Below are 13,182 nucleotides of genomic sequence, written 5' to 3'. Positions count from 1 at the left end.
GCAGAGCTGTGCCAGCCAGGGGGCATCACCCAGAGCAGCTAGGCCCTGTTCTCTCCCCGGCCCATCCCTGGGCTGCTCCCAGAGTCACCACGGCCATCGCAGTTACCTAGCAACAGACAACAGCCGTTACCTAGCATCCAACAACAGCTGGCCCCAGGCTCCAGGCTCGGCTCACCCTGTTTGTCTGGGCAGAACCAGCCATGGAGGGCGAGGAGCCCAGCATGGAGGGCATGGGGGGCCCGTCCCCTCCTCCGGCCGAGGAGCCCTCGGGCCCGTCCCCTCCTCCGGCCGAGGAGCCCTCGGGCCCGTCCCCCCCGCCAGGCCAGGAGCCCTCGGGCCCGTCCCCCCCGCCAGGCCAGGAGCCCTCGGGCTCGTCCCCCGCTCCGGCCGAGGAGCCCTCGGGCTCATCCCCCCGTCCGGCCGAGGAGCCCTCGGGCTCGTCCCCCCCACCAGGCCAGGAGCCCTCGGGTCCGTCCCCCGCTCCGGCCAAGGAGCCCTCGGGCCCGTCCCCCCCGCCAGGCCAGGAGCCCTCGGGTCCGTCCCCCGCTCCGGCCGAGGAGCCCTCGGGCCCGTCCCCCCCGCCAGGCCAGGAGCCCTCGGGCCCGTCCCCCCCACCAGGCCAGGAGCCCTCGGGTCCGTCCCCCGCTCCGGCCGAGGAGCCCTCGGGCCCGTCCCCCCAGCCAGGCCAGGAGCCCTCGGGTCCGTCCCCCCCACCAGGCCAGGAGCCCTCGGGCCCGTCCCCCCCGCCAGGCCAGGAGTCCTTGGGCCCACCCTGCTCGCTGGCCGAGGCGCCGGCTGGGGCTGGGGTGGGGGCCGACGAGCAGGAGGACAAGGAGGAGGTGGAAGTTACCGACAGCCACACCCAGACGAAGCACAAGCCCCAGGGGGGCGCTAAGAAGAAAGCAGCCAAGAAAGCGGCTGTGGGTAGGTCACCCCCCTGCCTGGGAGTGACCCAGATCTGGCGCTGGGGCTGGCAATGCCACGGGGCCCATCTCCCCTCTGCTGGGGTGGGGGTTCGATGGGGTGAGCTGAGGCCTTGGGATCCAGGGTTGCGAAGCTGCGTCCAGCACCAGCGCGACCTCCTAGCTCTGAGCCAGCCGATCTCCCACCCTGACCCCGAGCCCCAGTCCCCGCCAGGCTCTCGCGTCCCCTCCCCGCCAGGTAAAGGCTGGCGGGAGGGGCAGGGCCAGGAGAAGAGGGCGTCAATGTGCCCCAGCACCCAAGACTATGAATGGGGATTGAGGGGTCCAGGAATAGCGGGAGCCCATAGCTTGGGTAGCAGGGGCTGCGGGTCGGGACTGAGGGGCACCGGCAGAGCTGGGGGGGATCCCAGGGCTAGGCTAGCAGGGGGCTGTGGGTCGGGACTGAGGGGCACTGGCAGAGCTGGGGGGGATCCCAGGGCTGGGCTAGCAGGGGGCTGTGGGTCTGGACTGAGGGGCACCAGTAGAGCTGGGGGGGATCCCAGGGCTAGGCTAGCAGGGGGCCGTGGGTCGGGATTGAGGGGCACCGGCAGAGCTGGGGGGGATCCCAGGGCTGGGCTAGCAGGGGGCCGTGGGTCGGGACTGAGGGGCACCGGCAGAGCTGTGGGGTGCGGGGAGCACAGGGCTGGGCAAGCGGCCGCCCTGGGTCAGGACTGAAGGGCACCGGCAGGGCTGCGTGTGACAAGCGTGTACAGCACCTGCCTCTGTGCAGAGGCCCAGGTGTGACGGAGCAGGAAGTGGGGTGGATCTGACCTGGGAATGTTGCGGGGGGCGGGGGTGTTGTTACATTGGGGATGAGAAGGAAGCTCCCTGAGCTGTAACCTGAGCCAGGAGGGGGGTAGGGAGAAGTGACCCCTTCTGCCTGGGAGACTGAACAAAGGAGAGGAGGAGCAGAGGGGAGGGGGCAGAGAGCTGCTGGAGGGATTTTTAGGGTCAGTTTGGGCTGGGGGGTGCAACGCAGGGAACCCCAAGCTGGGATCTAAGCTCTCTGAACCCCCAGAAGGACTCGATTGAGGGGTCTTGGTTGTGCCTCCAAGCTCTGCTGTAGCCTGCGTCCCTATTGTCCAATAAACATTCCGTGTTACTGGCTGGCTGAGAGTCTCGGTGAATCCCAGGAAGAGGGGTGCAGGGCCGGGCTCCCCCACACTCCGTGACACCAGGCCATGCTGAGCATGGCCCCAGCAGAGTCTCTGGGAGCCCCAGGCCAAGGGACACGGAGCCGCCCCCTCTGCGGTCCAGGCACAGAGCCAGGGAGGGCTGGCTGCCAGCTGTGCTACCCTGAGTGGGGGCTGCTCCCCACCAGAGCCAGGGGCCGGGGAGCCAGTCCCATGGGTCAGGGAGGGCCCCTGGAGCTGCAGGGTCCCAGCTGGGGAGGCTGCCCCTGCCCACTCACCCTGCCCATCTCTGCCCAGGCTACTCGGTGCGGCCCGTCGTCCCGGCCAGGAGGGCCGAGCTGGTGGCCGTGGCCAAGGCCATGCACCGGGAGCAGTTCAGCCGGGAGGTGCAGGAGCTGTTCCACCTGGAGAGGGAGGCGGCCCTCAAGGCCATGCAGACAGGTAGGGCCCTTGGCAGGGGGCGCGGGACCCCTCTGCTGGCGGGGGAATGGCGCCAAGTGCAGCGGGCTGGAGCTGGGGGGCTCAGGAGAGGCCAGGGAGCCTGGCCTGGGACTAAGGGGGAGCAGCATGTAACTCGGGAGCCCAGGGCCTGGCTGGGGGGCACCAGAGCAGGGGATGGGGGATCCTGGGCAGGGCTGACCCCCTCCTGCCCGCCCGCAGGTCTCTACATCGGCTGGCGCTGCCCTGAGTACCTGTGGGACTGCTTCCGCGTGGGTGACCTCTCCAAGTGCTTCTGCGGGCACCTCCTGCGGGAGCACCAGGTCTACGTCGGTAGGTTCGGGGTGGCTGAGTGCTCTGGGGCAGGGCTGGTGGGGTCTGGGGAGCACCAGGCCTATGTTGGTGAATATGGGGCAGCCGGGCACCGTGGCAGGGCACCAGGCCAATGTTGGTGAGTATGGGGTGCCTGGGTGCCGTGGGGCAGGGTTGGTGGGGCCTGGGGGAGAACCAGGCCGGTGTCAGGGATCTGGGGTGCCCGGGTGCCGTGGGGAAGGGCTGACAGGGCCTGGGGGGCGTCAGGCCTGTCGGGGGCCTGGGGTGCCCGGGTGCCGTGGGGAAGGGCTGGCAGGGCCTGGGGGGCGTCAGGCCTGTCGGGGGCCTGGGGTGCCCAGGTGTCGTGGGGAAGGGCTGGTGGGGCCGTGTCGGGTGCCAGGCCTGTCAGGGGTCTGGGCTGCCCGGGCGCCGTGGGGAAGGGCTGGCAGGGCCGTGCGGGGGGGTGGGTGGGTGCCAGGCCTGTCGGGGGCCTGGGCTGCCTGGGCGCCGTGGGGAAGGGCTGGCGGGGCCGGGTGGGGGGCACCAGGCCTGTGTCGGGGGTCTGGGCTGCCCGGGTGCCGTGGGGAAGGGCTGGCGGGACCGGGGGGGGGCGCCAGGCCTGTGTCGGGGGTCTGGGCTGCCCGGGTGCCATGGGGAAGGGCTGGCAGGGCTGTGGGTGTGTGTGTGCCAGGCCTGTCGGGGGTCTGGGCTGCCCGGGCGCCGTGGGGAAGGACTGGCGGGGCCAGGGGGGGGCGCCAGGCCTGTGTCGGGGGCCTGGGCACCCGGGCGCCGTGGGGAAGGGCTGGCGGGGCCGTGGGGGGAGGTGTGCCAGGCCTGTGTCAGGGATCTGGGCTGCCCGGGCGCCATGGGGAAGGGCTGGCAGGGCCAGCGGGAGCACCAGGCCTGTCGGGGTCTGGGCTGCCTGGGCGCCGTGGGGAAGGGCTGGCGGGGCCATGGGTGGGGGTGTGCCAGGCCTGTCGGGGTCTGGGCTGCCCGGGCGCCGTGGGGAAGGGCTGGCAGGGCCAGGGGGGGGTGCCAGGCCTGTCGGGGTCTGTGCTGCCTGGGCGCCGTGGGGAAGGGCTGGCGGGGCCATGGGTGGGGGTGTGCCAGGCCTGTTGGGGTCTGGGCTGCCTGGGCGCCATGGGGAAGGGCTGGCAGGGCCGTGGGGGGAGGTGTGCCAGGCCTGTGTCAGGGATCTGGGCTGCCCGGGCGCCGTGGGGAAGGGTTGGCGGGGCCGGCGGGAGCACCAGGCCTGTCGGGGTCTGGGGTGCCCGGGCACCGTGGGGAAGGGCTGGCAGGGCCGTGGGGGGGTGCCAGGCCTGTTGGGGTCTGGGCTGCCTGGGCGCCGTGGGGAAGGGCTGGCGGGGCCGTGGGGGGGTGCCAGGCCTGTCGGGGTCTGGGCTGCCCGGGCGCCGTGGGGAAGGGCTGGCGGGGCCAGCGGGAGCACCAGGCCTGTGTCAGGGATCTGGGCTGCCCGGGCGCCGTGGGGAAGGGCTGGCGGGGCCGGCGGGAGCACCAGGCCTGTCGGGGTCTGGGTGCCCGGGTGCTGTGGGGAAGGGCTGGCGGGGCCGTGGGGGGGTGCCAGGCCTGTTGGGGTCTGGGCTGCCTGGGCGCCGTGGGGAAGGGCTGGCGGGGCCGTGGGGGGGTGCCAGGCCTGTCGGGGTCTGGGCTGCCTGGGCGCCGTGGGGAAGGGCTGGCAGGGCCGTGGGGGGAGGTGTGCCAGGCCTGTGTCAGGGATCTGGGCTGCCCGGGCGCCGTGGGGAAGGGCTGGCGGGGCCAGCGGGAGCACCAGGCCTGTGTCAGGGATCTGGGCTGCCCGGGCGCCGTGGGGAAGGGCTGGCGGGGCCGGCGGGAGCACCAGGCCTGTCGGGGTCTGGGTGCCCGGGTGCTGTGGGGAAGGGCTGGCGGGGCTTGGGGGGAGCGTGCGAGCTCTCCAGGCACCAGTTCCCCCCTTGGCCCTGCTCCCCGCCAGCCCTGTGCACTCAAGGCTGCAGCGATGGGTCAGCCCCACTCTGTCCCAGGGAGCCCGTGTGCCCATCCCCCAGGGCCAGCGCAGGGGTCCCCCATTGCTCACCCAGCTCCAGTCCCCTCCTGCTGCCTCTGAGCTTGGCTGCTGCTCCGCTGGGCCCGGGCTGTGGGCAGGGGGTGCTGGGGTGGGGCCCTGCACAGAGCAGGCTCCTGAGCAGCAGCCTGGCCGTGTTCAAAGGCTGGGCTTTCTCTGGGGCAGAGGGGACCCTGGAGACAGCCAAGCCACAAAGAGACTGTCCCCCTTCCTACACCAGCCTGCCAGCTCAGAGCTGGGCCCCACCCGCAGCCTGGGGGCTCTATGGGGCAGTGCCCCCTCCGCCAGTCCCTGAGCAGCCGTCCCGGGGGTGGGGAGAGCTCGCTGTGTGGCCCAAGGGGTGACGGGCGCATGCTCTGCAGAGACATGTGCGCGGGTGCCCTGCACCGTGCCCAGCTGCAAGTGCCAGAGCTTCATCTTCATCCCCTCCCGGCCCGAGGACGTGGGCGAGTTCTGGCTGAGGAAGAGAGTTGGCTTCGACCCCTCCGCCTGGCGGGCCACGTGCCGCTGCAAACACAGCCACGAGCAGCATGCGCCCGGCGCCAGCCGCGCCTGTCGGGCCACAGGTGGGTGCAGCTACGGGCAGGGCGTGCGGCGGTGGGGGAGAGAGTGTGCGTGCCTGCATGGGGTGTGTGCACGTGGGCTGTTACTGTGTGTACCTGTGTTTGTGTTCGTGGGTTGTCACTGTGTGTGCGCGTGCACGTGGGCTGTCACTGTGGGTGCCTGTGTTTGTGTTCGTGGGTTGTCACTGTGTGTGCGCGTACACGTGGGCTGTCACTGTGGGTGCCTGTGGGTGCCTGTACACCTGGGTTGGCACTGCATGTCCCTTGGGCATTTCTGAGTGTGCCAACCCCCGACACAGAAAGCGTCTCTCTGGTGCCTGTGGCTGGGTGTGCTCTGGCCGGAGGCTGCCGGTGCTATGGGGAGGGGGAGGGAGGGTGCTGGGGACCCTTGAGTGCTCTGGCCAAGACCCAGGGGCCCCGAATCCCCGCCAGGCTGACCCCTGCCCTCCCCCGCACAGGCTGTTGGTGCGTCAGCTTCGAGTCCAACTTCCTGTGTGCGGCCTGCGACCGGCGCTGGGAGGAGCACGAGACCTTCTTCGAGACGGCCGAGACGCGGCGAAAGGGAGGCCGGCCCTATGGTACGCGCAGCGCGGGGGGTGCACACGCCTGGCCTCTGCCCCCCTCGCTCCCATGGCAGCACAGAGGGCCTGAGCCAGGGCAGTGGGGCCCCCAGCCCAGCCCCGGCCCCTCAGTCACCTTGAGCGTCAGGGCATGTCACCCTGGGGAGAACCCCCCTGCCCCGCCCCATGGCAGTGCTGTCACCCCCAGCGTAGCCCAGGGACACGCCTGTCCTGGCATGGAGTGACTGGCACGGAGCCCCAGGCGTGTCTGCCCCCCACTCCGGCACCATTCCCCGGCACAGCCCCCTCCGGCACTAGGCCCTGGGCCTGCACTTTGCACACGGGGACGCGCCGTGCCCCCCGCCCCCCACTGAGCCCCACCACTCGCTATGGCTCCCACCCGTGGCACAGAAGCGACGCGCCCAGCAGGGATCGGCCTGTTCACGCTGTCCAGCAGCACAGGGGCCGGAATGGGCAAGCGAAGCCTGCACAGGCGTCAGGCGCCCCGGAGCCCAGCTCCCCCGCTCTGGCAGCCGGCTCCGCAGAGCTGCTCCTGACCCCTCAGCCCTCGGGCTCTGTTCCCTCTGTCCTGGAGCCACAGGATGGGGGCTGCACCCGGCGGTTAGACAGTTCCTTGGAGGATCCTGGGGGGTGGGCACCTTTCCTTCCCCCAGCCCTGCAGCCCCACCACCTCCGAGTCTGAGCCTCTGGGCTCCAGCCTCCTGCTCCACCCGGGCCCTGCCCAGCGAGTCCCAGCCAGCCAGCCCCTGGGCGAGCTAAGCCGGAAAAAGGCCACTCATGCCAGAGTCAGAGCGTCCACACAGGCGTTGTACCGGCGCAGCACCAGGGGTATCGCAGTGCAGTTCTGTGGGGCGCCGTCCCCATGTCACATGCACTCTGCAAAGCTCAGCCCCAGACTGGGCCCCCGCCCCATGTCCTCAGCCCCACACCGCCTCCCGCCTTCCCCTGAGCCCTTCCCCCCCCCCGACAAGCTCAGAGGTGGGGGGCACCTGCTGATCAGCACAGCTGGGAGCCCTCCTGTGGGGCTGGGATGGGCCCATTAGTCTGATCTGGGGGGGGACCCCGGGCTGGATGAGCCCATTGGTCTGATGGCTGGGGGCGAGGGCAGCGGGAAATGCTGTGGGGTGCTGGATCTATTGGGCCCTAACCGGCTGTGCGGCCCCCAGGCCAGGCCTCACTCTGCTTCCTGCCCCCTGGGCAGGTGTCACTATAGAGGGCCCACGTCCCTCCCTGTGTTACCCCCACTCTCCGTGGGCACCTCCCTCCCCGTGTTACCCCCACATCCCGTGGGCACGTCCCTCCCCGTGTTACCCCCACACCCCTGTAACCTCCACTCCCCGTGGGCACGTCCCTCCCTGTGTTACCCCCACATCCTGTGGGCACATCCCTCCCCGTGTTACCCCCACATCCTGTGGGCACATCCCTCCCCGTGTTACCCCCACTCTCCGTGGGCACCTCCCTCCCCGTGTTACCCCCACTCTCCGTGGGCACCTCCCTCCCCGTGTTACCCCCACACCCCTGTAACCTCCACTCCCCGTGGGCACCTCCCTCCCCGTGTTACCCCCACACCCCTGTAACCTCCACTCCCCGTGGGCACGTCCCTCCCTGTGTTACCCCCACATCCCGTGGGCACGTCCCTCCCCGTGTTACCCCCACACCCCTGTAACCTCCACTCCCCGTGGGCACGTCCCTCCCTGTGTTACCCCCACATCCTGTGGGCACATCCCTCCCCGTGTTACCCCCACATCCTGTGGGCCCCGCCCTCCCCGTGTTACCCCCACACCCCTGTAACCTCCACTCCCCGTGGGCACCTCCCTCCCCGTGTTACCCCCACACCCCTGTAACCTCCACTCCCCGTGGGCACCTCCCTCCCCGTGTTACCCCCACACCCCTGTAACCTCCACTCCCCGTGGGCACCTCCCTCCCCATGTTACCCCCACTCTCCGTGGGCACCTCCCTCCCTGTGTTACCCCCACACCCCTGTAACCTCCACTCCCCGTGGGCACCTCCCTCCCCGTGTTACCCCCACACCCCGTGGGCACCTCCCTCCCCGTGTTACCCCCACACCCCTGTAACCCCCACTCCCCGTGGGCACCTCCCTCCCTGTGTTACCCCCACACCCCTGTAACCCCCACTCCCCGTTGGTACGTCCTTCCCCGTGTAACCCCCACTCGCCGTGGGCACCTCCCTCCCCGCGTTACCCCCACATCCCGGGGGTACACCCCTCCCCGTGTAACCCCCACTCCCAGTGGGCACCTCCCTCCCTGTGTTACCCCCACACCCCGTGGGTATGCCCCTCCCCGTGTTACCCCCACACCCCTGTAACCTCCACTCCCCGTGGGCACGTCCCTCCCCGTGTTACCCCCATGTCCCATGGTTCCTGTGCTCCCCATGTAGGCTGCCAACTTTCTAACTGCAGACAACTGGACCCCCCTGCCCCACCTCTTTCCCCAAGGCCCCCACTCGCTGCTCTCTCCCCTCCCCCTCCCTCATAGTTGGCTCCTCTCCAGGTGCCTCTCCCTCCCCCCTACCCCCCTCCGGCTGGGATCCCTGATGCGGAGGGAGCCTGCCCAGGAGATGCAGGTAGGAGGCGGCCCCAGCGGAGCAGGGGCTGGTGGGTTGATGACCTGGCGCCTCCCACACCCCGCGGTAACTGGACTATTGGTGTCCAGTCAGTACATCTGCCCGAACGCTGCCAGGGTCCCTTTTCAACCGGACTTTCCAGTCGGAAACCGGGCACCTGGCAACCCTCCGTGTTACCCCCTCCCCGCCTCCCGAGTTACCCTTATGCTCCATGTCCCCGTCCCATGTCCCTGTCTCTCCTCGTGTTTCCTCTACACCCCGTGTCTGCCCCCCACTCCTCCTCCTGTTACCCCCAGGCCCTGCAGCCCCCATTCCATGCCTCTGACCCTCTCCAGGGCCTCCATCCTCCCTGTCTCACCCCCCGCCTGTGGCCTCCGTCCCACGCCTGCCTCTCTCTTCCGCCCCCCAGGAGAAGCCTACTTGCCCTTTGCCTAGATGCCGGAGCTGCGGAACGCCGTCCTGCTGGGACACCCGGGGCACAGCTCTGCCCCCCAGGCCCCGCTGGGGGGACTCCCTGCCCCGCCCTCACACGCTCTGCCTTTTCCCTCCCCAGGACTGCGGCGCCCGGCCAAGCAGAGCGGCAAGAAGGCGTGAGACCCGGCCCGCGGCAGCCACCAATAAAGGGAGTTGGCTCTGCACGTGTGGAGGTCGGGCGTGGGGCAGATCTCTGGGCCGGGGAGCACCGCGCGCGGGGGGACGGAGTGAGCGAGCCAGCTGGGGGGTACCCTGGGAGCAGCCCTGTGTGCTGCCAGCCTGGAGGCAGAGCTCCGGCTCCTGGCTCAGCCCAATGGCCCAGCCCGGAGCTGCTTGGCACCTGTGTGAGCCGCTGCTGCGTGCTGCCAGCCTGGCCGTTAACCCCACAGCCAGGGTCCCCTGTGACGCACCGAGAGCCGGCCTGGGGGAGTGTGACACTGTCATGGAGTGTGGGGGGAGTCAAGGCCCTGCACCCCCGGCTGGGGTCTCTCTGGGGCCGGGGTGGTCGGGGGCTGTTGGGGGAGGGGCACTCTGGGGCTGGGGTCTCTTGGGGCTGGGGGTGGTCGGGGGGGCTCTCGGGGGAGGGGCACTCTGGGGCTGGAGTCTCTCTGGGGCCGGGGTGGTTGGGGGCTCTCGGGGAAGGGGTACTCTGGAGCTGGGGTCTCTCTGGGGCCGGGGTGGTCAGGGGGCTCTCGGGGGAGGGGCACTCTGGAGCTGGGGTCTCTCTGGGGCCGGGGTGGTCGGGGGCTCTCAGGGGAGGGGCACTCTGGGGCTGGGGTCTCTGGGGCCGGGGTGGTCGGGGGCTCTCGGGGAGGGGCACTCTGGGGCTGGGGTCTCTCCAGGGCCTGGGTGGTCGGGGGGCTCTCGGGGGAGGGGCACTCTGGAGCTGGGGTCTCTCTGGGGCCGGGGTGGTCAGGGGGTCTCGGGGACCAAATCACCAGTGTGATGCTGCACAGATGCCCCAGCTGCGAGCGAGGGTGCCTGGGACCCACCCTGGTGCTGAGGCCGGGACGCTGGCCTGCCCCACCCAGGGCTCACGGTGAAGAGGCAGCAGGGGGCACCATTTACCCCACTAAGTGAGGGGACCCCAGGAGTGTCCAGAGCCACAGGATGGGAGTTGCAGCCCGGCACGTAGCCCCCGGGAGGTGCCCGTCTGTGGGCCAGACCCCTCCCCACCCAGGGTCTCCCTCTTCCTCCAAGGGAGGCCCCGCAGCCCCAGCACCCCCTAGACTGAGCCCCTGGGCTCCAGCCTCCTGCTCCACCCCGGCCCTGCCCAGCGAGTCCCACCCAGCCGGGCTTCAGCCCTCAGTGAGCCTCAGCCTGTGTCTGCGGTGACAGCCGCGCCTGTGCCCAGCACAGCATGGGGGAAGCCACCCAGCAGGCCAGCCAGCCCCCAGCTGCCCCCGTCCGGCCGCATAGGAACCACCTTGGCTTCCTTCCTCCTTGCGCCAAGTCCCTGCTGAGAGGCCTGGTGTCTGAGTGAGCCCAGCCCCCCTCGCTGCCTCCTGCCCCTCTGGCCACGCGCCGCTCGGCCTGTCGCTAGCCCACGTTGCCACCTGGGCTCTGGCAGGAAATGTACAATCCTGCCGATGGGCCGGGCCGCGGAGCCGCAGCTCAGGGCAGCCTGCGGAGCGCTGGGCCCCGCGACGCGCTCGGCCCCTGCCAGCAAAACGGGTTAATAGAGCCAGGAATGCAGCCAGCCCTAGCGCCGGGGGCTCTGCCCTGGGAAGCAGCAACCCTGGCCGGGATGTACAGGCTGTCACGGCTCCCCTGGAACCGGGCTACGCCCCAGCTTTGGAACAGTCTCTTGGAGGAGCCGAGGCCAGACCCTCCCCCGCCCCGGGGGTCCTACCCCCCCTTCTGGAGAGACCACGAGGACTCGGCCCTCCCAGCCGGAGCCTGGCCTGGCTTGGCCCCAGCTCAGGCACTGGCCCTCACACAAACCCCGCCCTGGCAAGCAGGGGCCAAGGAACTGCCCCGGGCCCAGCCCCACCCCGCAGGAAATGCTCCAGCTGGAGGAGGAGCTACACGGCGGGGAGCAGCTCGTGGGGGCAGCCCAGGGGACAGCGCAGCCCTGCAGAGAGCAGAGGGAATCTCTCCCCAGGACAGTGGCCCCTCCCGGAGGGCCTGCCGCAGAGACCGCCTGCCGGGGAGCGTCCCCCTGTGACGAAGTGGGGGAATTTCTTGTTTTTCCTTGTTTCCTGTGGGGGATTCGCTTGGTTTTCGGGTTTGCATGCAGAGGGGGTGGGACTCAGTTTCCCTAGGAGCTGCGGGTTTAACGAGGTGACGGGAGAGGGAGTTCGCTGTTACAGAGGACCGGCGAGGGAACGTGGGACCCAGCCACTGGTGGGAGAATGGAGACCCCGGCGACTTGGGACCTGGTGACCCAGAGGCCCAGCTCAGGAGTCGCAGCTGGTACTGGCCAGTGGGAGACAATGGGCTGCAAGGAGAAGAGGGCAGAGGAGGCCCAGGAGACCCTGTTTCCCTGGAGAGAAGGCAATGGACAGAGCGGGCCTGGGGCCGGGGATATCAGAGGCCCAGCTGGGAAGCAGGGGGGCTCGGGGCTGGAGGGGAGCAGGCAGAGCCCACCCGGCTGCAGGGGGACTGGGATGTGCTGGGCTGAGGGAGGCCAGGCCTGAGGTCGGAGAGTTTCCTGTGCTGGGTTCAACTCTCAATAAACCCTCCTGTGTTACGCTGGCTGAGAGTCGCTCCGGGCTAGAGAACAGGGCGGGACTGTGAGGGGGGATTATCCCCTTCGGGGGTGGAGGCCCGGGGGGTCCAGGGCGAGGGGACTCCCTGAGGGGGCCCATGCCAGAGACAGACGTGCTGAGGCTCAGAGAGGTGCGGCTCCAGGAGGTGGAGGGGCCTGACCCCGAGAGAGAGTGGCCCCCCGAGAAGGGCTGTCGCGCTGAAAGGGGCACCCCCCACGGACCGCACGGGGCCAGGAGTGGGCATGATCTGTGAGTCCATGACACCCCATCTCCCTGCAGATGGAGTCTGACGTCTGGTCATTCCCCTTGGCTCTGTTGGGCTACCCCAGCAGGGACGGCCCGTGGACTGCGCTGGCCCGGGAGGGCCGTACCGCGGGAGGGGGCCGCTACCGGTGAGAGAGGAAGAGAGCAGCCCGGCTCCCTGCAGCCGCCGAGGGGGCCCGGTGGTGAGCAGACACCCTCCCGCTGCCTTCACCCGGACGGCGACCTGGAGACGAGCGCGGGGGATAGGACGAGGCCCGGGGAGGGCAGCCGTACGCAGCCCCGGCTGTCAGAGCACTGACTGCCCTCGGGGGGCCTGGATCGGAGTCCGGTGGAGCGGGAGGGCCCCAGCTCCCCTACCATCAACCCCCCTGCACATCACGGGCCTAAGCCCTGACCACTAGGTGACGCTACCTGACCAACACCCCTGAGTGAGGGAGCAGGGGGGGATTTTACCCGTGTACTCGGGGTTGGGGAGACCGATCCGGGGCCCTGCGCCCAGGTCCGGTGCCCACGGATTAAACAGGGTGTTGACAGACTGGAGAGGGGGCAGGAAAGAGCCCCAGGGTGATTGGCCGGGTAGCGAGTGTGAGGAAGCTCTGCCCGGTTAGCTCGCAGACAGCCGCTGGCAAGGTGAGGTGCTCAGGGTGTGACGCCGGCACAGCCAGAACCCCCGGCGCTGCCCTGGGCGCTGAGCCACTGTTTCTGACAAGCAGCAAGGAGTGAAAAAGGGAAGCACCCTCCCTCTCCATCGCCCTGGGCCCCAGTGTAACACGCCTCTCCCCCCCACACAGACACACACACACACACACAGCTCAGCCACAGGGATCAGGGGGGCGTGCCCGGGGCCCCACCACGGCCTGCCCGTGCCCTCTCCTAGACCAGGGCTTGTGAGGCAGGGACAGGCTGCTGCTGCCTGGGTTGTGAGGTGGGGGCGGGCGTCTGTGCCCCTCCATCTGTGGGCCTCTGGTGACCCCCCTCCCCCCTCGTGCTCCAGCCTCATTCCCCGAGGGTGGGACTGTGGTTTTGCTGTCTCATGGGACAGGACATAATGAAATAACCAGTCAGGGACTTCCCTTTCCATCTGAGCCCAGACCCTCCG

General features: G+C 70.0%; 1 protein-coding gene across 1 annotated transcript; it reads left to right on the top strand.

The window, feature by feature from the left end:
* The first annotated feature begins 200 nt into the window (after positions 1-200).
* Positions 201-9,514, top strand: FAM221B (family with sequence similarity 221 member B). Its single transcript, XM_045021341.1, has 6 exons — positions 201-924; positions 2,393-2,536; positions 2,756-2,866; positions 5,270-5,473; positions 5,929-6,048; positions 9,188-9,514. The coding sequence occupies exons 1-6, from the start codon at positions 201-203 to the stop codon at positions 9,226-9,228; spliced, it is 1,344 nt and encodes a 447-aa protein (XP_044877276.1). The 3' UTR covers positions 9,229-9,514.
* Positions 9,515-13,182: the final 3,668 nt, after the last annotated feature.

Source organism: Mauremys mutica, chromosome 6 (assembly GCF_020497125.1).
Source record: "Mauremys mutica isolate MM-2020 ecotype Southern chromosome 6, ASM2049712v1, whole genome shotgun sequence".
Taxonomy (NCBI): Eukaryota; Metazoa; Chordata; order Testudines; family Geoemydidae; genus Mauremys; species Mauremys mutica.
This window is presented reverse-complemented; position numbering and strand designations above follow the sequence as displayed.

What these genes read in the sequence shown, in the direction of transcription:
- FAM221B (XM_045021341.1), top strand. Translation starts at nt 201, where the DNA reads ATGGAGGGCGAGGAGCCCAGCATGGAGGGCATGGGGGGCCCGTCCCCT. An exon ending in AGCCAAGAAAGCGGCTGTGG is followed by an intron (nt 925 to 2,392) that starts GTAGGTCACCCC and finishes ATCTCTGCCCAG; the next exon opens with GCTACTCGGTGCGGCCCGTC. An exon ending in AAAGGGAGGCCGGCCCTATG is followed by an intron (nt 6,049 to 9,187) that starts GTACGCGCAGCG and finishes TTCCCTCCCCAG; the next exon opens with GACTGCGGCGCCCGGCCAAG.